This window comes from Nipponia nippon, unplaced genomic scaffold (assembly GCF_047370975.1).
Source record: "Nipponia nippon isolate SJK-2023a ecotype South Korea unplaced genomic scaffold, ASM4737097v1 scaffold_5, whole genome shotgun sequence".
Classification (NCBI taxonomy): domain Eukaryota; kingdom Metazoa; phylum Chordata; class Aves; order Pelecaniformes; family Threskiornithidae; genus Nipponia; species Nipponia nippon.
In genome coordinates this window covers 79567046-79590204 of record NW_028262369.1, presented here as the reverse complement: position 1 = coordinate 79590204, position 23159 = coordinate 79567046, and the positions used below count along the sequence as shown (strand labels likewise).

At 34.5% G+C, this 23159-nt stretch overlaps 1 protein-coding gene and 1 long non-coding RNA gene across 2 annotated transcripts in view; one reads left to right on the top strand and one right to left on the bottom strand.

Moving 5' to 3' along the window:
• LOC148052357 (uncharacterized) overlaps positions 1 to 22782 on the top strand; it is a 66613-nt gene extending 43831 nt beyond the window's left edge. Inside the window, exons 3-7 of the long non-coding RNA XR_015698770.1 lie at positions 797 to 844; positions 13032 to 13138; positions 16006 to 16167; positions 17290 to 17384; positions 22055 to 22782. This is a non-coding gene — a long non-coding RNA (uncharacterized LOC148052357). The remainder of the gene's footprint in view (positions 1 to 796; positions 845 to 13031; positions 13139 to 16005; positions 16168 to 17289; positions 17385 to 22054) is intronic.
• The window catches only part of LOC104009975 (sodium channel protein type 2 subunit alpha), an 82539-nt gene that overhangs the window by 13228 nt on the left and 46152 nt on the right, over positions 1 to 23159 (bottom strand). The window contains exons 13-20 of the mRNA XM_087731667.1: positions 22789 to 22921; positions 21740 to 21978; positions 19735 to 19908; positions 18201 to 18557; positions 15809 to 16258; positions 7520 to 7637; positions 5461 to 5615; positions 4055 to 4228 (exon numbers count right to left, since the gene is read on the bottom strand). Coding sequence (XP_087587793.1) covers positions 4055 to 4228; positions 5461 to 5615; positions 7520 to 7637; positions 15809 to 16258; positions 18201 to 18557; positions 19735 to 19908; positions 21740 to 21978; positions 22789 to 22921 — 1800 coding nt within the window. The remainder of the gene's footprint in view (positions 1 to 4054; positions 4229 to 5460; positions 5616 to 7519; positions 7638 to 15808; positions 16259 to 18200; positions 18558 to 19734; positions 19909 to 21739; positions 21979 to 22788; positions 22922 to 23159) is intronic.

Sequence of the window (23159 nt, the reverse complement as noted above, 5' to 3'; positions counted from 1 at the left end):
TATCAAAATGGGTTAAAGAATGGCACATTACAAAATACACAGACAATGAGGAAAAACTGGCTAATTTTTTTGTCTTTTAAATGCAGCATGCAATGTTTTAATAAAATCAGGGGTGAGTTTAAAAAAATCAAGATGCGATGTTTTTTGTAAATCACACAAACTGTATAAAACCAAATTAACTCAGTGCAATATATGAAATACAAGTTAGTGATCACTACACTGCCTTATCATGGATAACTATATACTTGTATTTATGAAATAACCCATCTAAAACTTCAGATAATTCAGCTGCTGAAGTAACTATAATTAAGCCATGCAGTTCAAGAGAAGAAAATTTCATTAAAAAAAAAGGAAAAAAGAAACCAAGGAGAAGACCCAGGAAAAGAACACATTCACTGAGTGGAATGACCTTCGTTTATGCCACCAATCTGATTTCCTATACAAACTCAACTATAATACTCAGTTTCAGAAGACTGTTCCTTCTTTAAATGCAAATGCTAGACAAACATTTAGAATAGAAAGCATTAATCTATATGAATCCATCAAGACCTTAAGATCATTATGCCTTACTTTTATAATTCTAGAGAAGATACAGAGAAAATCTGTTTCAAGTATTCCTGTCAGATAACCATATTTTCTTAGATAACGCAGTTATGATATTTGCATATTTGCATTGCAAGAAATCCTCTTCCTGCAAGATTAGCACATCTCTACTTAATGACGCTGTAATTTTATCTTTCTTTGGAAACTAAAATACAATTTAACATATTGCTTTTTTCTGCTTGCTTTTTTGGAGGGGAGAAAGGAGAGGGAGGATAGTTCATCTCACCACACAGCGCTGATGGTAATTAAAGCTTAATTTTTTTGGCACCATTTCTGGATGTGTGTGCATGTGCATGCAAACACTTTTTTTTTTTTTTTTAAATAAATAATTTCCTCCTCTTCCTTATGCATGATCACGGTTTGGACAACTCCTGATACCAGCTCTGAACTTTCTTCCACATATAAAAGTGCTAACTGTAACGTTTCTGTGATATAAAATTAGAAAATAATATTATATACTTGCATCAATACAGTAAATTCAAAGGACATATTGTAACAAAAAGAAGGGGAAATGTAAAAAATACACTAATGATAGATGTGAGACAGAATCCATCCTCAGCGTCATTTCAACTTTCTGTTCTTGTAACTTCCAAATAGGGCATTTGCAGAAAAGCACATTGTTAACGTGAGGTGGAAACATCTTACTTTGGATTTGTTAAACTGCTTGTGTTTTGGACAATTAATGTGCCTTGAGATTAACTTCCTCCTTTAACATTATTACTCTTGCAGAAGAGAGGGTCTAACCCATAAGAATTTTTGAAACCTTCAGTACAGCTGGATTAACAGCTCAAAAGCTGGTTGTCCTGCTGTTTTCTGGTAAGACTCAATGATTTGTGTCCTCACCGAGTCTTCCACTCCAGATGGCTGTCTCCTGTTGCATTTACACATGAGGAAGCCTTATGCAGATTTCTTTCCTCTAAGGGTAGTTCAAGCAAGCTGTTGAACACTACACAATCCCATGTTTGTTCTTTTTCGTTATACCCTTTGAACTTGCACATGGAAACCTGAGCAAAACCAGCATTTGTACTTGTTTTGGGGCTAACTATCCTTTTCTGGAAACATTGTGAAAACCACAATGGGTAAGAATTTATGTTTGTATGTTATAAGTTCTTTCCCAAACAGGGGCCAGCTGGAGAGTTTACACCAATCGGTACAGAACAGTTTACCTAAAGAGATCCTATAAAATGTTGCCTCACTGTGCAACGCTTAATTAGACTGGTCCTGGTATGGCAAATTTGTTATAGGTTTACATGGATAAAGGCGTAGGACAGGAAGATAAAGCAAAGACAGATTCAAACTATCAGCAGCACACTGCCTGTTACCTAAACCAACAGACAAAATGCCAGCAGCAAGAGAAAGAGTTAAAGTTGCTTGCTACTAGCTGAAAACAATAACAAGTAAATTTGGCAATAAAGTCAGAAAAAGCTAAGCAGACCAGCACTGACTTTTTCAGGGAGATGGGCGGGGGAAGGGGAGGAGGGGGTTTACAATACAGGTGGTCAAACACTGGAAACAAATTGCCAAGTAAGGTGGCAGAATCTCCATTCAAAACTGGGTATTACCCTGAGCAACCTAATCTAACCTTGAGGTCAGAGCTAAGTTGTAAGCTGGCCCTGCTTTCAGCACGGAGCTACACCAGAAAACCTCCAAAGGTGCCTTCGAGCCTAAATTATTCTATGATTTGCCACCATAGGATCATAAGATACAGGCATTCCAAGCAAGAGTTTAAGATAGCTACATGAAAGCACTGAAATCACTGAAAATAGGAATAGCCCATACCTATCCATATGGAGATACGGTATGCTTTAGTAAAAAGAATTTATCTTAAACACAATTCAAGACCAACCTTTCACAATACAGGCTTGTACAAAAATACATCCATCTAGACGATTACTGCTGATTTCCCATTCATTATAAAATTGTCATACTTTTTCATTTAACATTTGAGTTACAATTAAAAAAAAAAATCAGAAGTCTATACCATCCATAAAGAAAGTGAATATATAAAAAAATAATAATATCTTCAGCCTCACTCAAAGACAGTCTTAACTTATTTTCCTTTGCCTTGTTGAGAGGATCTTGTTTTGCAGAATTTAATCTTAAGGAAAGGGGACAACTTCTTATACTTCCTAAGTTTCTTAGAGATCAATACATCAGTTCTGGAAATACACATTGACTTTATACTTTGTATAAGTATAAATTGGGTGTTTGCAACAGAAGGAATGAAGAGGACATGAAAGGAGACAGCTAAAAATTGCATTTCCCAGAGAAAACATATGTTGTATCTCATTTCACTGAGTTAGCCCATTTGCTCAGAATGGGCATTCTACGCCCCTGCCCCATAACTGATGCTAAAAAGAGAAGCACAGTTAAATGAGAAAGACAGGTAACAAACACTACTTGCACCTTTCCCTCCAAAAAAGTATTTTAAAAAGAGCATTAGGTAGGTTTCAATTCTATTGGTAGGGGACAAAACTTCTGTACTAAATCCCAGATTCCATCTGATTAATAGACCCCTGTCCATTTGTTGAATTTCCGCTCAAATGTCTATGCAAAGAGAAAGAACTCCTTTATAAGAACATACCATGCAATGTCACTAATTTCACTAATTTCTTTGGAGTGCAATTTCAACACTACTTTTTATTCTAATTGTTGAAAAACATTAATTCTGTCACCTAAAACCTGGCTTTTTTTCTGTTATAAGAATTCAGAGAGGCAACAAGAGGCATTCTCTATGATTGGAGACAGAGCCAAACAAAACCAAAATAATTTCAGCCTCTGAAAAGGAATCTTTAGAAAGTCATGGGACAACGAAAAGTGGAAGAGTTGCACTGAAATTAGCCTTGCAGCCTAGTACACAGTGAGCGCCATAACAATCAAAATGAGGACTGCAAATGAACGATTCCCACCTTTTTATATTGATCCATCAGTCATCAACTTTTCATTTTCCTCAATCCTTCTCTTTACTCCAGTTGCTGCCTCCTTGCCCACCCCCCCCAGCCTCTTCTTTTGCTGTCATCTTGATTTCCTGATACCATTCTCCCCTGCAGTTCTTTCCCAGTGAGTCATTAAGTCCAGGATCAACTGTCCTACCCCAACCCCATGTGCTCACTTAAATTTCCCTTGCCTTTCTGTGTCTGCTTCCTCCTTGTTCTCTGTCACCAAATCCATAAGACTGAAGTTCAATCAGCTGATAGTCCTCGCTCACTGGTTGGGACCCAGTGCAGTAAAACACAGACAGAACACATGGAGTCAATGATAGCATAAATATAAAGGCAGATTTAGTTACTCACTGAATAATTACAATGGAATCTTATTCACTGGTATGTCATTTTCTGTTCTTTTAAACCCAATTTATATTCTCATTGTATATATATGTATGAGATTGGAGTTACATAAAAGGACCTGCCTAAACAACAGAAATAGGTTACTTAGAAAGTATAGTACCTACATCAACAATCAGGAAGTCCAGCCAGCACCAAGCATTAGTGAAATAAGTTTGAAAACCATAGGCCACCCATTTTAACACCATTTCCAGAATAAAGATGTAAGTGAAGATTTTATCAGCATATTCCAGCATGATTTTTATAGTCTTGCGCTGTTCAATATATATATCTTCAAAAGCCTGTGAAGAATGGATTGCATATAAGTCAGATATTCATAGGTCTTTGCAAACTACAAATTAAGCCAAAAGAACTGAATTAAAAATGGTGAAGTAAAATCACTTGCAGCTTTAGATGTTTTACCTTGAAAAGCCAGCATGAGCAGAGACTACAATTTCATTTTTTCTCAGTTTTAGATTTTATCATCGCCTGATAATGGAATTACAATATAATGACTCAAGTTGCCAAAAAGGTTTTTAGAAATTTCAATAACAGCCAACACAGAATTACAGTTTGTCATCCTGAAAAGCCCAGTCAAGCTCAGTCAGAAGGCAGTCTCCCAATTATAATAAATTAAACTAACAAAAGAGAATAATGAGCTACAGTGACCAAATACCATGTTGCTGCTGATCTTTGTCAAATTCCAATATTGTGTGTTGGTGGAAAGGTCTTGGTAGTGGGAGGCTGCAGGGGTGGCCACTGCAAGAAGAGGCCAGGGGCTGCCCTGTGCTGGCTCCACAATGGACCACAGGAAGCAGCGGAGCCCATCAGTGAAGCTGGTGGTGCCTTTGGGAAAACATATTTAAGAAAGGGCAAAACACCACACGGCAGTATGGGGATGGAAGAAAAAAGTGAGAGAAACTACCCTGCAAACACCAAGGTCAGAGAAGAACGAAGGGGCATGGTGCTTCAGGTGCCAGAGCAGAGATAATGACAGTATATACCAAATCCTATGTCAATCAACAACCTAAAAGAAGCCAGTACTTAGTAGCTGTGTGAAGGACTAAATGTCACTAAGAATAGTATAAAGGAATTCAAGGATTCCTATGTAACAGTCTAGAAATACTGAAACTAAAACTAAAGCAAGAACATGATGAGTTCAGTATCTATACTGCTTTTGGGGACAATTTCGATTTAAAGTAGAATAATCATTCCCGTTACTGCATATAATCAATTTTGCATGATTCTTATAATTTCTTAGCAAGATTTTTAGTGTAATCCTTTTCATAAGCAACCTCACACACACGTATCACCTTGTTTTCATCAAAAATTCATCTGCAGAATGTTATCTGACAGAAGAATTTTAATGACTTATTTTATATGTATTACCCAAAATATTCTGGGAATTTAGTTCCAAGCTCTCTTTCAAGCCAACTTTGTATTTTTTTCTTAATGAACACAGACGTGTTATAATGCTGTCTTTCAGAAAACGTTTTTTATAGGCACTGTTTCTGTGGGTGCAAGCTCTACTTACCAGAGCACCACTGCTGAGAAGAATCATGAAGACAATGAATGTTTCAAACCAGTTGTGTTCCACTATCTTGTAGCAGGTTTTTCGAAGGTTCCACCAGATTCTTCCTTTTGTGCTTTCCATACTGCCTTTACAGCATTTAAACTTCCGTATACAGCCTAATAATACAAACAATGACAAATTGTTATATGGTAGAATTTTCATTATCCTGAAAAAGCAAAATCATGCTTAACTAGCTCCTGTTTCATGAGGTAGTCAGCTCTTCAAATTACTGCATGCCACTTAAAGCATCCTTACCTTCTCGATTTGTTACTTTGGATGTAGGAAAACTTGCATGTACAGAATTTTTCTACTACCTTGATGCTACATCAAGCTTAGAATCAAAAAGAGTCATCTAATTAAGCTAATTTTCATTTAGAAACACATTTTTTAAAGTTATTTTTATTTATATATAGATAGACAAAGAGCATATGAGAATATTCAGGAAGTAGAAACAAAGAGCATAAACACATAGCAACTTTCACATGAGCTAGTTCAGCAGCTTCTTTTAAAAATACTTTTGTCTCTCAGCTAAGGTTCAAATAAATCACACAGATGTAATCACCTTTTATTTTATTATACTGAGGAACGACCTCTGCTTCAAGGGCTGACTAGAATACCTCTTTCATGACATCAACAACTCATTTAACTGGAGATTATGGGAGTTTTTCCATGTGGTACAGATTTGTGGCAACCATCCACAGAATTCCGCCTCACCTTGGAGAGCTCCCTACCTTATCATGAGGCCTCAAGGCACAGTTTTCAATGAACCTCAGTATCTGCCTGGCTAATAGTAGTCTCCTTATTTCTTTAAAAATTATTAATCACACAGAAACATAACCAAGTTTAAACGATTTTAATGGGTCCCAAAGGCAGTATTCTAGTTTCCCTGTGAGTGTCATTAAGTTCATATGTTACAAGTAAATTACGCTATATTTCATCAGCTCGGATAAAACAGCTACTGCTGTGAAAAGAATGATTTACCGTACCTTCAACTACTCAAAATGCCTACATTGTGGAAAAATTAATCTTATGCCCAAGGATTGATAGACATCACATAATATAAGGATAAGGAAGAACTGTAATATAATGTGAAATTATTTGAGAAGTGTACTCCTTTTTTTTAATCAACAGCTTGATATATTCAATATCGCCACACATTCCAAAACAATTTTGTTTTTTTAAAGATGAGTGAAATAATATTTCAAAGGACAAGAGTCCTAGCCTAAGTGAAAGGTGTCTTCATAACAGTAAATCAAAAAGCACGGATAGGAGAGTTAATCCTGGAGCATATTTTGTTTTGAATGGTTTTAATCATGACTTAAAAGGAAAGTGAAATCTGTAATATCACAAAAATGGGAAATACATTCCTATACAGTAAATTTCAGTAGGATATAGCTATACAGAACTAAAATAAATGGCAAGTTCTAAGAACATGCAAGTATGCTCTTAAGACTTCTTTACTTGAATAAAAACATAGGATCTCATTCACCTGTTGCATCCCACATTATATTTATGCATCCCCTCCCCCCATTAATGGTGTAATGTTAAGATAATAACTCTATTATTTGAGTGAGACTTTCCAAGATCTGAATCATCCACTGGATTGCTTTCTAGCGCTATGAAGAGACCATGGGTAATCACATGATTCTGCTTTAAATGTCTCAGTGGAGTGAACCTGGTGCAGGGTTTGGTCTCGCAGATTTCACTATTAAATGTCATTTAAATCAACAGGATTACTGATTGCTGAGAATCAGTTTATAGAATTGTGCTTAGTGTTTATTTACAAATATTATCAATGATCACACACACACATATTTAACTTTGCATCAAACAAATGGCTCCACGGACTTCAGTATAACTGCCTACAACAAGCAAAATTAATCATATCATAAGACTTGACAAACTAGGATCTGGGACTGCTGTAGCAAATAGCTTCCTTGAACTGCCAATGCTTGTTGAAAACAACCAAAATGTAATTGCTAACCCCAAATTTTGTTTCCATACCTTCTGTAAAACATACCTTCTGTAAAGCACGCCTGTAGCTCTGATGCTTTTTCTGGTTCAGTTTCAGCTTTTTCTTCTCCAAAGAGAGCTAAATTAACTGTACTTCCTTCAGATGAGCTAGAAAAATTTAGCTTCTGAAAATAAAATTTGAGAACAGTTATACATTATTAATATTTCCATTTTTAGAACTGTAATTAACTTTAAGCATGCAACACGGTGTGCAAGTAATAATAAGAACAAAATTTGTCACCAGAAATACACACAAACATCCACATATAGCAGTCAATGCTGTTGAAATGTGCATAAATCATCCACTTTCTACCTAGAGATTGCAAGGCGTATCATATAATCTTTCATGGAATTTCAATATTTCTGGTCTAAATATAGTACAGTGTTATCATTCATCAAAGTTAACTACTATCAAGTAGATTTTCTGATGCATATTCTATTTATTTTGTTTTCTACTAGTATTTTCTTACTATCATTTCTCTTGCTACATTTTAAACCAATACCAGTTATTCTGTATACTTTGTAGCTACTTTCATTAGAGCAGCCATCTCAACCTCAAGACAGTAAATCCTGGCAGCAAAATACTTTAAATTGTGAACTGCCAGGATAAACTGTCCAAGGGAGAAAACGTAGCAGATTTTTCAGGACTGATTTTAATTCAGTGCCTATTATTCATAATATAAAGGAAATGAATTATCAGTTATTTTTCACTGGCATCTTAAACATCAGTATGATGCAAGCTAATCACTTATGGCATATATGACAATTTATAATAAAATTTGGTCACCTTTGAACACAGATAATTTAGTTATTTTTTTGTCTTAGGATCATTCTTATGTCCTAGATTAGAAAATGCTAAAGCAAAATCAGGATTAATATGAAACCTTGTTTCAGATGTGAATTTGAACATTACCCTCAACACATTCATAAAACAAATTAAGCCTGCCCTATCTTAACCCATAATTATCACTACCATATGAACACCTTTTATCTTTTTTCATATATACTGATAAGTTTCAAAAAGGAAAAAGTATGATAAATACATTTCAACTGGCATTAATTTGCATTCTGTTTTGCCAATGCACATATGTATTACATTGTGCATTCTGAAACTACCCATTAATCTGGTACACATACCTGTACAGTCAACACCCAGAAAGAAAGGATTTTGTTTTGTTTTAATAATTAAGATTACCTAAGTCACATCAGTATGAAAAAAAATTCTAATAAAGGAATAAGTTTTAATTTATTTTTTACTTTGTAATCTGCATGTGTATTGCAAAAATCCATAGTCTGGAGATTTTAAAGGAAGATGCGGTATCCTGTACACTTAATCTGAGTATGAGTACCAAACTAAGTCAAAGTAGTTTTGGTCACAGCATTCTCTGACATTTTACAATGTTATTATCAAGAAGTATATAACATCAGTAATGAAATCACACAACTATATGTCTGTAGGGAATGATGTCAGCACACTTTGTAAAACAGCCTCGGTTTTACAGAATTAACACCATTTTCATTAATTTAGCTAAACTTGCATGATTAAGAGACATTTAAGGTATAAAAGAGACAAGTTACAGGCACTATCCAATCAAGCTACATTTACACTTCAACTGCGAAATGTGAAAGGACAAAATTATTTCAGGTATTAAACAAATATTTTTTTTTTGCTATGTTTGTGAAAGAAGACAGAGACTTTAATAAGAAAAAGTAACCCAGCGTTCTGCATTAACTTTCATTAAAAATGATTCAATAATATTGCCTACTTTGCTACTACTTTAGAAACTGATTATCTGGAATAGAACTCCCAAATTACTCATATTTAATGTAAACACCTCTTTTCATTTTTAGTGGCATTAGCTTTAAAATATCAATATTCACAGCAAACATCTTTTCCTATCACTAATTCTACTGAACCTGAGGATAGCACTATGTACCTCCATCATTTTATTAATATGCTGCTTTCATCATTCCATGACATAGCACATATATTGCAAAATGTTGCAGCAATGGTGGGTAAACTGAAATAATGAATTGAATTATAAATCAAATTACTAATTTAAAAAGTATATATATTTTTAAGAGTCAGGAAGTTTTGTGTCATATTGGTTTTAATTTTTATTAGCAATATGAATAACCTGGGTCATTTGAACTGTAAGCTACTTAGTACACCGTTTGAGCAGATGACATGAATTCAACTGAAAGTATACAGATTTTTATGAATTAACAACATTAAAAGATGAACAACCATAAACGGAAAAGAAACTGAAAAGAATCAATGTGTTTAGAACATGAAGTTACATATTTAATATATGGTAGAAGAATCAGAGATTAGAGAATTTTTTTATTTTTAGTTAAGAAAGCAATTTTCTTGACTCTAGAAATCAAATTAGAGGCTCAATGAACAAAGGACAGGTAGCCTGATTCCCTCTTTCTTTTAAGGACAGTGTAGGATATAATCCTGTGCTTGAAGAGTTACAGATTTAATTAAACATTGGTTCTCTTTTTCATGTGGGGCGCTCATATTTTTCATTAAGATGAAGGTATCAAACAACAAAAAAAGCAGACAGTAAAAAGCAATATGCATAGAAGAGTTCCCTGTTCTAATTAAAAATTCAGTTAGTTTCTTTGCTATGTACAAAGTTTGCAGAGATCTAACTAATTTTGTGAATCACTCCAGGAACAGGACTTTTAGGAAAGACAGAAATGTTCATCCTTCACCTTCCAGGGCATGTTCAAAATTTACCAAACTAAGGTAAGAAGGCCTCATTGTATATACACTAAGCACTGGATTGAATGGGTCAACTCAGGTACTCAAAAGTTGATTAGCTTCCTTCACATTTGCAAATCAGCAGCTAAAACATTTTTGTTAGAGAAAATTCTTTCAATATAATATCTTTTTTCTTTTTCACTGTTGGCAGTGAAAAGCTACCCAGATTTTGAACACATTATTTTTTTCATTACAAATATCTACTGTACTGTTATAAGGTCAAAATTTGGAGCTCATCATCTTTCTTTTTTCCTGAAGGGGTCAAAGTATGATGGCACAAATGCTTGCAAGAATAATGTCACTACTACAAATTGTCCCACTGAAGCCACTTAGGATTGCTTGAGGTAATTAGTAAAGAGTCAATCTTCAGTGAAGCATCATTTTAAAAATAATAAATGAAAGTGTACACAAAATTGCAGATAATGACTTTAAAAAAACCTCTGTAATAAGAGCTAATAATAAGTAGGCGCCTGATTATTCACATGATGCAATCTACTGTGCATTCCACTTACAAGTCATTCACATTTTGATATTCAAATAGTAAAGGAGAATCTGATATGTTTCCCAACCTCCAAAGCAAAGAACAAACATACCAGCAATGCAGCTGATAATACGAGGAATAAAAGGGAAACATCGTCTTGTGTAATTAAAAAAAAAAACAAAACAAACCCACAGGAAGACTGTGCTACATAATCTCATCTCATTTGCTAAAGGTGTCTGTCTGTCTCTCTCTCTCTCTCTCTCTGTTTTCTTTTTAATTTAAGTAGACTGAGTCTCTTTCTGCTGGAGAAGGAGGTAAACAACTGCAGTGAAGTGTGAAAGATGATTGTTGATAACAGCGCTTTGCAGAGTATGTTCAGGAGCCTCTTAGAAAAGAGGATCCAAAAACATTACTATGTAGAAATGCAACAGAAAACCTTAGCACACCCGCGTTACACTGCTTATATTCCATCAATTGAATATTTTCCTGCTTAATCAGATCTATTTTCAGCAGGAAATACTTCTTCAATAAAAACAATCTCATTTTTCCATTTAGTCTCAACTATTAATTAAACAACAAAAAGGACACAAAGCACATTTTTTGTAATCATCATCTTTACTACATCAGCTTGACTTATCACTGAGTATGGTACTGTTCAGTGTAAACACAGTTAGCAAACCCACTGTTATTGAGATCTTTTTGTTTATCTTTTTTGAATGAATAAAAGTAAGTGTGTCTATAAATAAGCCTTGCAAATTATTTACCTTTTAAAGAAACCAAAGGTATTGTCCATAGAAAATACTTAGGGTTTTTTCACCAAACTAAACCCAAAACCTACCTCCCCTTCTCTACGTAACTTAGAAAAAAAATGGCATGCATATCTATTAAAAAAAAAAGGCATCACCTTATTATGCAAAGAAGGTTACAGTAAGACAATGTGACATCCAAATGAAAAAGATTCAAGTATTTTTCAGTCAAATGATTACAAGCCCCTGGTTTACTATTTTTCATGCTGTTCTACACCTGTCCAGATTCATGACAGCAGAAGCTTGAAGCAGGAGTAGTGTAACATAAATCAGAATCATCCCCCCATACTTAGCACCAGTAGGATGGGATACTACCACATTCTAGTGTCCCCTACTTAAGTGCCTTTTCTAAAATGGTTTGGAAAAATGCTTAGAAAGATATTTTTCCATTCCATCTTTCTGAATAGCTTACAGGCCCCCTGGGCACAAAGTGAGACCTGAAATATTTCCAATATATAATACGGTGCAAAAGAATACATGAAAGATAATGCAGGATTCCACAACAAAACCACGGGAACAAAATTTGTATTTGGAAAAGGAATACCTCAATGACCCCTGGACCTCAATGACCTCAATGGCAAGGAGCAGAACTGCCTAGCTATTCAGAAGAGATCATCAGGAATAAGAAACATAGCTTGGTACAATTAAGGTTTGTTTTACAGTTCCAGAGTTCCTGAGTTTAGAGCTTTGGGAGGGTACTAGGTTCCTATTTTGTCTTTTTAACAATTGTCTTAATCTTAGCCTTATCCTGGATTTTCCTAATTTTTATATTTCTTTCTTGCTTGAACTTCCTTATTTATATTGTTTTAAAACACCCAGATTTATTTAGACACCTACACAGAATCCTACATAGAATTTTTGCTTGAAATTATGTTCTATGTCTGTCTTTCTAAAAATAAAGCAGCTGGATTAAGTTCACAAGGAAACAATTACTGACGATGAAGAGAAAAACTGATATAAATGATTCCCTAACTTCCAGTCTTACAGACATACAGAAACTTCGTGAGTAGAATATAACTGAATTATTACCTCCATATTAAAAAAGACTATGCATATGTATAAAAAAAAAAAGATATGGATTGTTCCTAAGAGCATATCTTTCATCCTACATTTTAGCTTCTCTTCTATGAGAAAACTAGAATGTAAATTATAAAAACATTGAGAACAAACATGAAACAATTTATGTCAAAAGATATAAATATATTAGCATACAAGTAATTGTACATATGTAATATGGTTATGCCACGGAAGTAGTACAGAAAATATCAAAGATGTAACAAGGAGAGAGGAACATGTTGGGGTTGCCCACAACCATGCTGTGACGTGAGTCATGGGACTCAGCTTACAGAGCGGCTGTGCATGTTTCCACTACATTGCAATGGATGGGGAAAAATATATTGTAGCTGAGTAGCATGCAGGCCAATCAATCTCAAAAGTGATCATATATGTATGATTTGTTTAGGTAACCTGTGTAAACGTGCTGACACGTTGCTCTGCCTGGTTAAAAAGCACCAGATCTGCATTCTTGACTGATCCAGCTTGATTTTACTCCTGTGAGAAGTAAGAATGGTACGCAATGAAGTTAAAACACGGTACCCTTTACATTGTTTGAGTTCTGGAAAGAGCAGAAGTATGGATTCCTACTTATTTAAAAACGTGTTTTCTAGATATGTCACACATTTGCAAAACATAGTATTCATAGCTGTTGATTAGAGCTTTAAGCATATCCAAGACATACTGAAAGAGGTAATATTAGCAGAATATCTGAAGCTCGTAGATGTATATTGGACTTGGGCCTGAACTTAAAAAAACCCCACAAACAAACAAACAAACCCCTCCCCCCCAAAAAAAAAAACCCAAGCCAAGAAGACAGACAGACACACCCACACTATGTATATTACAGCTTTAAGCATCTTCTAAATGATAGCAATTAGACCTTTAAAATAACAGAAATATATTTTTTCCTGCATTTCATTTTCAAGGTTATTCCTGGTCTTCACTAGATACCAAATACGTATCTAGAATACACTTTTAGAAAGAAGCCACAGGCAAAACAAAACAAAAAATATCAATCATACCAGGTCAAACACGAAAACTTCTGGGTAAGCAATTTTTCCCAGCATCATTAGCTTTTTTAACTGCATGACTTAAGAAAAAAAAAAAAAAAAAAAAAAGGTTTCAAACAGTTTAAGGTGCATTATGGATTTTAACAGATACATAGCAATATAAAAATGAAAACCCATGCCTAGCAATAAACTTGTAATTTCCTCAATTACCTCACATCTGTCTTTTACTAGTCTTCTGGTGTAAATCTAATCTCACTTCTCAATAATGACTTCTCAAAGGCTTATCAAATAACATAGCTATCTAACAGCTCCAATATAAACTGCTCCCACTTAAAGAGGAAGTCTGAAAGAAAGAGCTGAAGTAATCTACAAAATGAAAGACAATCTCCTTACTGATTATGAACTAGTGTACATGAAACGCTTTTTTGTTGTTAATTTACGTATCTCCTATGGTTGTCTTTCAACTACGCCAATCCCTAGCCACTTTTCCAAATCTGAGTTAGTTAAAATGAATACTAGGTAATAGTATCTTGTAAACAGCTAATGCTGATGTTTAATCTTGAATATCAGAGCTGAGAAGGCATAGATTTTGTTATCCAGTTCTTAAATATAAAATAGTGAAGAACCAGGTGTCTTCAATTGCTGAATAATTTTCAGGTAAGGGTTAGATTTAACACAGTTATCAGAGCAAGAGTAAATTACCTGGATTCATCAGATATTCCTCCAACAAAACCAAGTTTTATTAAAACACACTAAGGCCAGTATCCTTTATTCAGATTAATAATACATAAAAGATGTAGCAGCTGCTCAGCAGACATTATAGCTTCCTTACAAAGCACAGTTAATACTTTAAAGCAAGTTATGAATATTGTTTGCTTTGCTTTTAAGAAGCCTCTTAGTAATCTAAAGTCTTCTCAACTGAGAGGTCAACATAATATATGGAGTAACAGAACCTCCAAAAACAGATGGAACAAACGAAGTGTCAGGAAACAAGCTACTGAAATAATAAATGACTGTAATACTATTGAACACTGCACTCTACAATAAAAGAAACACCTAAAGAGTCACCTTATTACACCTTTCAAACTTAAGCTGAATTTAACTATACTTTGCTAGAACAAACTTATTTTCTAAAATTTGGAAAGAATATGGGCAAATTCATTGCCAGATCAAAACAAAACAATCAAAAACCTAAAAAGTCCATAACCAATCAAATAAAAAAACCCCAAAACCCCAAAAGAAAACAAAACAATCCAGACAAAGCAATCCAGGCTGGAGTACGGCTGTCTGCACAAGCAGTGACAGTCCATTAACATCATCGTGTCTTCAGGGCCAGGGGAGTTGATACCAGACACAGTCTGCACTGGAGTCACAGCATAGCAATCTGAATTTTCAAAGTATCTCAGTATCCTGCTGAAATCCATGACTTTGCTTCCCCCTCTCAGTCTGCAGCTGCTGACAAATGACTACTTTCCTAAAGCAGACCCAGTTTAAGGTCAGGCAGTTGTCTTTGAAGTGACTGGTTCAAAGCTCCCACAAACAAGCAAGAAACTAATATTTTTTCATTCAGTAATTTAATTTTTTCTCGTAATTTTTAGTAGACATATTCACCTTATAATACTGCCATTATTCCCTTCCCCAATCATTTCAACTTCAGAACTCAAAAACTGTCGTTATTGCCCTCATTAGCCTGAGTTAGCACCTCTGTTAGATTATTCAGTATAAATAATGCTGATTTCTGTAGAATTCAGTGAGCTTTAAAAATCAGATGCAAAGGGTATTAATATTCTTTATTAACATCTCTTCTAATCTTTTTAAATAGCAGTTTACTTTCATCCTTACTTCACGGAAATATTATGATTATATACAAAAAACCATGTCTTTTGTCTGTGTTTATTCTGTACACATATACTAGTTTGTCTATCCAACTAAAAATTTGGAAAAGTTTGTTTTCCAAAACCCTTTTATAAATGGGTTCGTATATGTTTATACAGTTCTGCCTGGATTTCCTACTCTCTTTAGCTCCACTTTCTCCCTTCAGTTTATTCACTCAGTACAGTCCAACAATCTCAAATCACAATCGCTTCCTATTTCTAAGCAGGAAGAGCCATACTATGAAAGAATACAATTGGTATAATTCATTCATACAAAATATAAAATATTTACATCTTACCTCCTTGCTTTCCTCCAAATCTGAGTCACTGCTAAACTCTTCTGTATTTAGATGTTCAAAATCAGATTCTCCAACAGCTATTGGTACTGTAACAGTAAGGTTCGGGTTGTTTATGAATGATGTATAATCACTGCCACCTATAATACTGGTCATTCCATTCTCATTTTTGTGATAATTTGTATCTCTCCTTATTTCAGCAACGGTACAGTTGGAAATGCAATGGTCTCTCTCATTCAACTGATCTGTTGCTGTTCTTCGATTTACAACAGCTTGTTTCCTCAAACAAGACTTTTGGACACATTCACTTGCTTTTTTCTTCACATAATCTATTCCCTTCTGAATTCTTGCAACAGCAATCTGTAAGTTGTTCATTTCGTTATCATCCTCTGTAGGAGAAAGGCTGTCTGAACTAAATGAACTCAGCAGCAAGGCCAGAAAAAGGTTCAATACCTTTAAAAAAAAAAAAGACAATACAGCTGAATTTTCTCACTTAATTTTTCATTCATATGCTGCTTCTATCACCCATTATGAACTTAGGCTTCATGTTTTCCTTTGCTGTTTATGATTCTGGAAATTACACGGTAAATAAAGTGTAAATGCAATTTAAGCACAACACCTGCCCTATACCCCAATGCAGGGTTTTCTGTGGTTTTGCATTGCTGGATGACTATGAAGACACTTGTAAATTCTTTTCCTGCTCATGTTTGTAGAAGGTCAGAAATTAATGATTCTTTGGCACTGACTGAACAGATCCAAAATGTTTACTTCTCTGGCCTAGGGAAGCACTCTGCAACAGCAGACAGAGCTGATCTGTGCAGAAAACAGCTTTCTTAAACACTGGTCCAAACTCACACAAATATTTTGCTGTATGCGACTTAAAAAACGTGAAGCACACCCTGTCTCCTAACCCCCAAGTCATCCTCTTCCAACGGCAAGACAAAACATAGAGTAGATACCAGTTATACAAGCCCAGAGTTTACCAGGAGCTGAAATGGTATTAGGATAGCCAAAGCAGCAGGGTACCAGCTCCTAAAGCCTCTTAAAGCTCTTCTCTGCAGCTTTGAAGACAAGAGGGGAAAACTATGTGTTGGAAACACAGAAAGACAACTGGATAACAGAGCCCTGAACATACAGCAGAGATTGTCTACTCATGTAAGAAATTCTACTAGAGCTACAGCATAAAATCAGAATACAGTAAATACTGTGAAAAAATGCACAGAGGTGGATACTTCATTCCACAAAGTTCCACCTTCTGGTTTAGAAAACTAGTTAAGGAGGATGTTTTGTTTGGTCAACCAATTTCACAGTTCTTTTCATTATAAGACAATAGATTTGTAAAAAATCCTGGAGCAAGTGGCTGTGCCACTAGAAGTAATGCATGGCTGGTTTAAAGATAATTAGCTTATTCTTGTTGTTAGGTATTTTATGCCTAAAGAATGCCTCCAGGATGGCTAATTTAAAATCTCTTTTGCTACTGACAGCTGCCTAAAGAAAAGATGTAGAATAATAAAGGAAGACTCAGTAAGCAATGAGAAAAGCAGAGCAAAAGGTGGAACAATGAAGGCCTCAAATACTGGTGAGTTAATAAATATAAAACATATTTTAAAAGACAAATTTACACATGGTAATGTACAAACTGGTACAGATCTGATGCTTTCCTCTGAAAGAGAAAAAGAAGATACAATACAAACTGCTTTAAAAGTGTATGTAAAAAGCACTTAAGAAATAGAAAGCAAAAAGGTGAAGAGGTGAAAGAAAACATTAAGTATTTGAATCTGTTTTTTCTGCAGAACTACTGCCTTCCAATTCACATTTCCTCACTCCATTTGTGTAAAAAGTTGGCTGTGCAGCAAGCGGGGATCAAAATGGCTTAAATTTCAGAGCCTAAGACTGTTAAAGCAGTCTTTTAGACAGGAGAGAGCAGACAAAGTAAAAAAAAAAAAAACAACAAACAACCTGGTTATGTGTGATTGGAGGTGATGCCTCAATCAGTTAGGGAGAAAAGGCCCAGCTATGTTCTCTTCTGCAAACAGCAAACTCCCATCCTGGGAGCATAACACTTGCGGTGCCTTTGCTCTTCTCTCTCTCTCTCTCTCTCTAGGTAACCAGGAGTAGTCCACAAAAACCTGAACATACAATGCTTCTCTCTCTCACCCATATTCTCTGAATTGCACTCCAGACCCCTGAGGCAGCTTATCCTCCAAGCTAAGGATTCTATATAGGATCAGAGATCTAACAAACAGAAAACTCTATTTCAGAACCCATACTTGTAACAAATTCAAAATCCTAAAAAACATATTTAAATAACACATTTAATAATGCTTAAAAACCTCATTACTGGTTCTGTTTCCATTCTTTCTCAATGAATTCTCAAATTATTTTGTCCACATACCACTAGATTTCCAATCACCATAACCATCATGAAGACAGTAAGGCACATGGGCTGGCCTGCAACTTCCATGCAGTCCCACATCGTTTCTATCCATTCTCCACACAGCACTCGAAACACAATCAAGAAAGAGTGGAAAAAGTCATGCATGTGCCAGCGTGGAAGTTCACAGTTCTTAGAGATCTTGCAGACACATTCCTTGTAGCTTTTCCCAAACAGCTGCATCCCAACCACAGCGAAAATGAACACAATGATGGCCAGCACCAGGGTCAAATTCCCCAGAGCCCCCACTGAGTTGCCAATAATTTTTATCAGCATATTTAGAGTTGGCCAAGATTTTGCCAATTTGAAAACTCGCAACTGAAAAACAAAAATACAGAGACGTTATTTGCAGTAGTTACAAAAACACTATAGAAATAAACAACAGATTATGAACTACTGACTCTCAGCAATAACAAAAAGAAGAAATTTCAATATGTGTCCAACAACCATAACTTACACAGAAATAGGAGTTTCATAAAATCCACACTTTTAAAGCTTAATAAATTTTAGACTTTGCTCTTTTTTTGTGTAGCATATCTGTATTCTTTTCTACATGAAAGAAACAGCACACTGGTTGAATTTGTTCAGATAGTGAATTCTGAACATGGCATACATCTCAACCATTATGTGCAGAAACAAATTAAAAAAAAAAAAAAACCAAACAATAAAGCTCAACAGGATTCTAGTGAAGGAAAATAAAGGATTCTGAAATCCTTGAAGAATGGAGTCTTCCAAAAGAACACTGCCTCCAACAAATTTAAAACGGATCAGACAGACCCACAGTCTGGAAATAAAAGCCAAATACAAGCCCTAAGTCAAGCATTTCAACTTATGAAGGGGAAAAAGTATAATTCACACTCTTTCGTACCCATAACCCACCCAAAATAAAAAAGGTATTAAACATTTTTTGTTTTCAGATAAAAACAAAATGGAAATGCAAAATGGAAAGAGACCACAGGGAAAGAATGTCTCATAGCTCATTTCTCATTTTTAAAATAAACATATTTTTTCTAATAAAATAAAGCATTCCTTTTTTTGCCAAGGGGGAAAAGAAAAATCAATCTTTTTTAAATTGAAAAAAATATTAATTTTATAATTCATATATTTTAGAAGAACCTTCTAGTCTTTTTGCAATTTCCAGATATGGAAGGAGACAGAAGACTACAAATGTTTTATTTATTTATATTTCTCAATATGTGCTAAATAAATTGTACACTTCACTGTGCTTTACCCATCCATGTTAAAACAATTACAATAAAATTATAGCTCTTTCCCTTGAAAAAATACTTAGTTGCTTCTGAACTATAAAACGACACACACTATTCAGTGATAATATAAATAATTTTGTAAAACATGCTTGCAGAGATATCCTGTGATACTTAGCAAAAAAAATACATAATATTACTAAAAAGTGTCTTATTTATGTAAGTACAGTTAAAATACAAATATAATGCATTAATTAATGCAGATATATTATTAACACTAATTTATTTACCAATCTGAATGATCGGAGAACGGATAATCCATCCACATTTGACAGAAAAAGCTCCACCAAACTAAGGGTAACTATAAAACTATCGAAAATATTCCAGCCAACTTGGAAATAATAAAAAGGATGCATGGCAATTATCTTGAGAACCATTTCTGCTGCAAAAATTCCAGTAAAAACCTGAAGGAAGAACATTTATTGTTACTTTATAGATGAGTATGAGTAAGTTGAACCAGCAGGTAAAGAACAACTTAAGTAAGAAGTAACAACCCTCTTACAGCAGGATGTCAGTAAGGAAATTCTCACAAGCTGAACGTCACAGAGAAGATAAGTGGCAACATCAAAATGAGCTGTAGCATATCTCTGTTAACTTTAGTTAAACTCGAGATGCATTTAGTAACTAGTGAAGAGTAAACTATTCCTAACAGGCCTCCTGTTTGCTCCTCATATCTGGCATCCATCTAATTAAAGGAACTTTCCTCAGCAAGGTAATAACAGTTGCTCTTGCCACAGCAGAAGCTGCTTTAACAAACGTGTGTGGAAAAATATGAATTGGTCATAAATTAGAGAGTGATGTGCTATTAAATGAAGTCTTCATGAGAACTCACAGATACAGTAAGCGTATCTCCTCTTTCTAGCTGCCAAAAAAAAAAGGCCAATTGTGCTGAGGCTCATGTTTGAAGTAAAACTCCTTTCTGCCTCTGAATGCCTCTGATGCCTTCTGAAGGAGAAGGCAAATGTCTCTGAAAAAGGGAGTAAATTCATTGTATTTACTGTAGATGTATGAACATCAGTATCTACAGAACTGCATAAATTATTATCTTTTATTAGAAAGATGAACAAACTTTAAAAAAAATCAGGAGCATTTGGCAGTCTTTAAAAGATAGTGCTACACAGTCCAAAAAGCAAGAACTCAACCACTGAAACTACACCTGTATTATAGTGGTATTTTAGCTGACTGGGAGTAAACATAAATTCTTATCAGCACGAAGGTACACTTACACTCATACAGCTCAAAATTAGATTAATATTAAGCTACTTCATTGCATATGAAAGGAAAAAAATGGTTGTGTTTCCTGGGTAAAGCACGCAGGCATGATCATAAGACAATCCTCTGCAACAGCTATTGATCCTCACCTATTCATCTTCCCTGCCTTTTTCCTCAAATACATCCTGAATCTATTTTAAACAGCAACATGACATGATTATCTTCCACAGACAGTGATCTCTGACTCCAGGTTAAGGCAAAAACATTGAACTATGTTTGTATTGGCTAAAAATATCAGCATACAATTTAAACATTGACACATTAACAACTCTGGATTTAACCTGAATATGTTCCCAACATGTCTCGAATTTCATATATTCTAATAATCAAATTAGTTTATTCTTTTGCTACATCATAATCACCAGAATTACCACTTACAATAAGCATAAGTTAAGAAGTATAGCCGATAACATTATCTGTATTATTGCCATTATAAAACAAACCAACCAACCACCCCAAACCCCACCCCAAACTGTGTCCACTAGGGAACAAAACCCAACTGTCTCAACAGACACTCTTGGAATAAGTCACACATTCTTTGCCTTCCAAATTGTTATGGACCAATCAAAGCAACATTCTTCATGGAAATACAAAAATAACATAAAAGTAACAGTGCAAAATAATAATCCAAAATAACATCCAACTCCTCTTGTGTTATCAGTGATACTTACAATAGAAAGGATGTAATTTGGCTCCTACTTTTTTGTAATACTAAACAAAAACAAGTCAGATTTCTTTCGGTTTCATGCCATTCAAACTCTGGTTGTTGAAAACTCTATTTGTAGAAATTTGAATATAGAAATCAAACTCTTAAATACAACATATATCAAAATATATTTTTAGACTATTTTTAGTACAATTAAACCTTTCACATTTATTTTATGGAACGATAATAAAAGTAATTCTATTTCAAAGAGAAACCAGGTTCCAAGTGTATCTAGTTACGCAGTTTAATGGACTTACCTGATTTCCTATTTTAAGTACATTATTGAATTCAGGAGTCATTGGATAATGTTCCATAGCCATAAACAGCGTGTTTAAAATTATGCAAACAGTGATAGCCAGATCAACAAATGGATCCATTACAATAAATTCAACTACATTCTTTACTTTTAACCAGGGCTCCCAACAATTCCAAATTAAGAAAGTGCGGGCGAACTTATACCAGCAAGGTGGACATTTTTGCCTGGATTCTTCAAGTTCTAGGAAAAAAAGAAATGTATAGTGATCAAGTTTTGGAGAAAAGAAAGATAAATTTTTGTTTATCTGCTTTTTCAGGTTTTAATCCTTACCCCTGGAACCATTAAGGATGTTTGGAGGAACCTCCTCAGATTTCCAGGAACTTAACTTATTGTTGCTGACTGAAAAGGTTTTAGAAGAAAAACTTCAAGAGTTTTCAGCTAATAATTGAAAAAGTTGCCTATTTTTAATATCATACAATCTTGTTTTAAAAATACATTTACGCGTACATTTAGGGACAGTTTTCTCAGTAAAACTTCCAACTTCAGAGTTCTCTCAAATGTGTAATTATTTATTTTCAGGAAAAAATAAGATTCATTTCACCATGAATAGGTTTCTGAAAACTATTCAAGCTTTTTCAAGAATTTCACTAATAATAATTTAACTGTTCCAAATAATCCTACTACAAATTTCCTTCTCCATATTAACTAAGGCCTGGCCTTTAGTTTTCTGTAACTTTTTTACAGTATAGTTAGTGGAAAATTTATCACAAGGCATTTCTTCCAATAATGGTATTGCTGAACATGAATAACTAGTATAAAACACATACACATTATCTATTTTAACTACAATGTGTTTCTTAGTTTAGCCTGCTTATCAGATTCCTTCATTTCTTTTTTCACTAGGTACATGCACTTCTGTTCTATTATTCAGTATATGTATTTGCTACGGCTACATATTTTTTGTCTTCTGTATGTGCACTGTGATACAACACCTTCCAGCAAGTCAAAGACTACGTCAAAAAAGTTCACGCATCTGCAGTTACAACGCACCTTCCATTGTATTTGTGATAATGCCAGCTATACTCATGGCTCTTTGCCTTAAATTAGGATCCTCCAGCAACTCCATTGGTATTTGATATGAACTTGTACGCCTCTTTTTTATTTCTATTTCTGTAGTAGTGCTCTATTAAAAAAAAAAAAAAGGCACGCAAATTAAATTCAACTTTCGAAATACTGCAAAACAGGTATCAGAAAGACTCTTTAGTTTCAATTAATTCATAATATATAAAGCTTTTTATTTAAGCATTGTTACATCAGATTTTTTTCCGTTATATGTATAACATAAGCCTAGTATTTTTTTAAATTACTATTTTCAAGTTATACTTCTGAATACTGTTAATACTTATAAAATACTAAAAAAA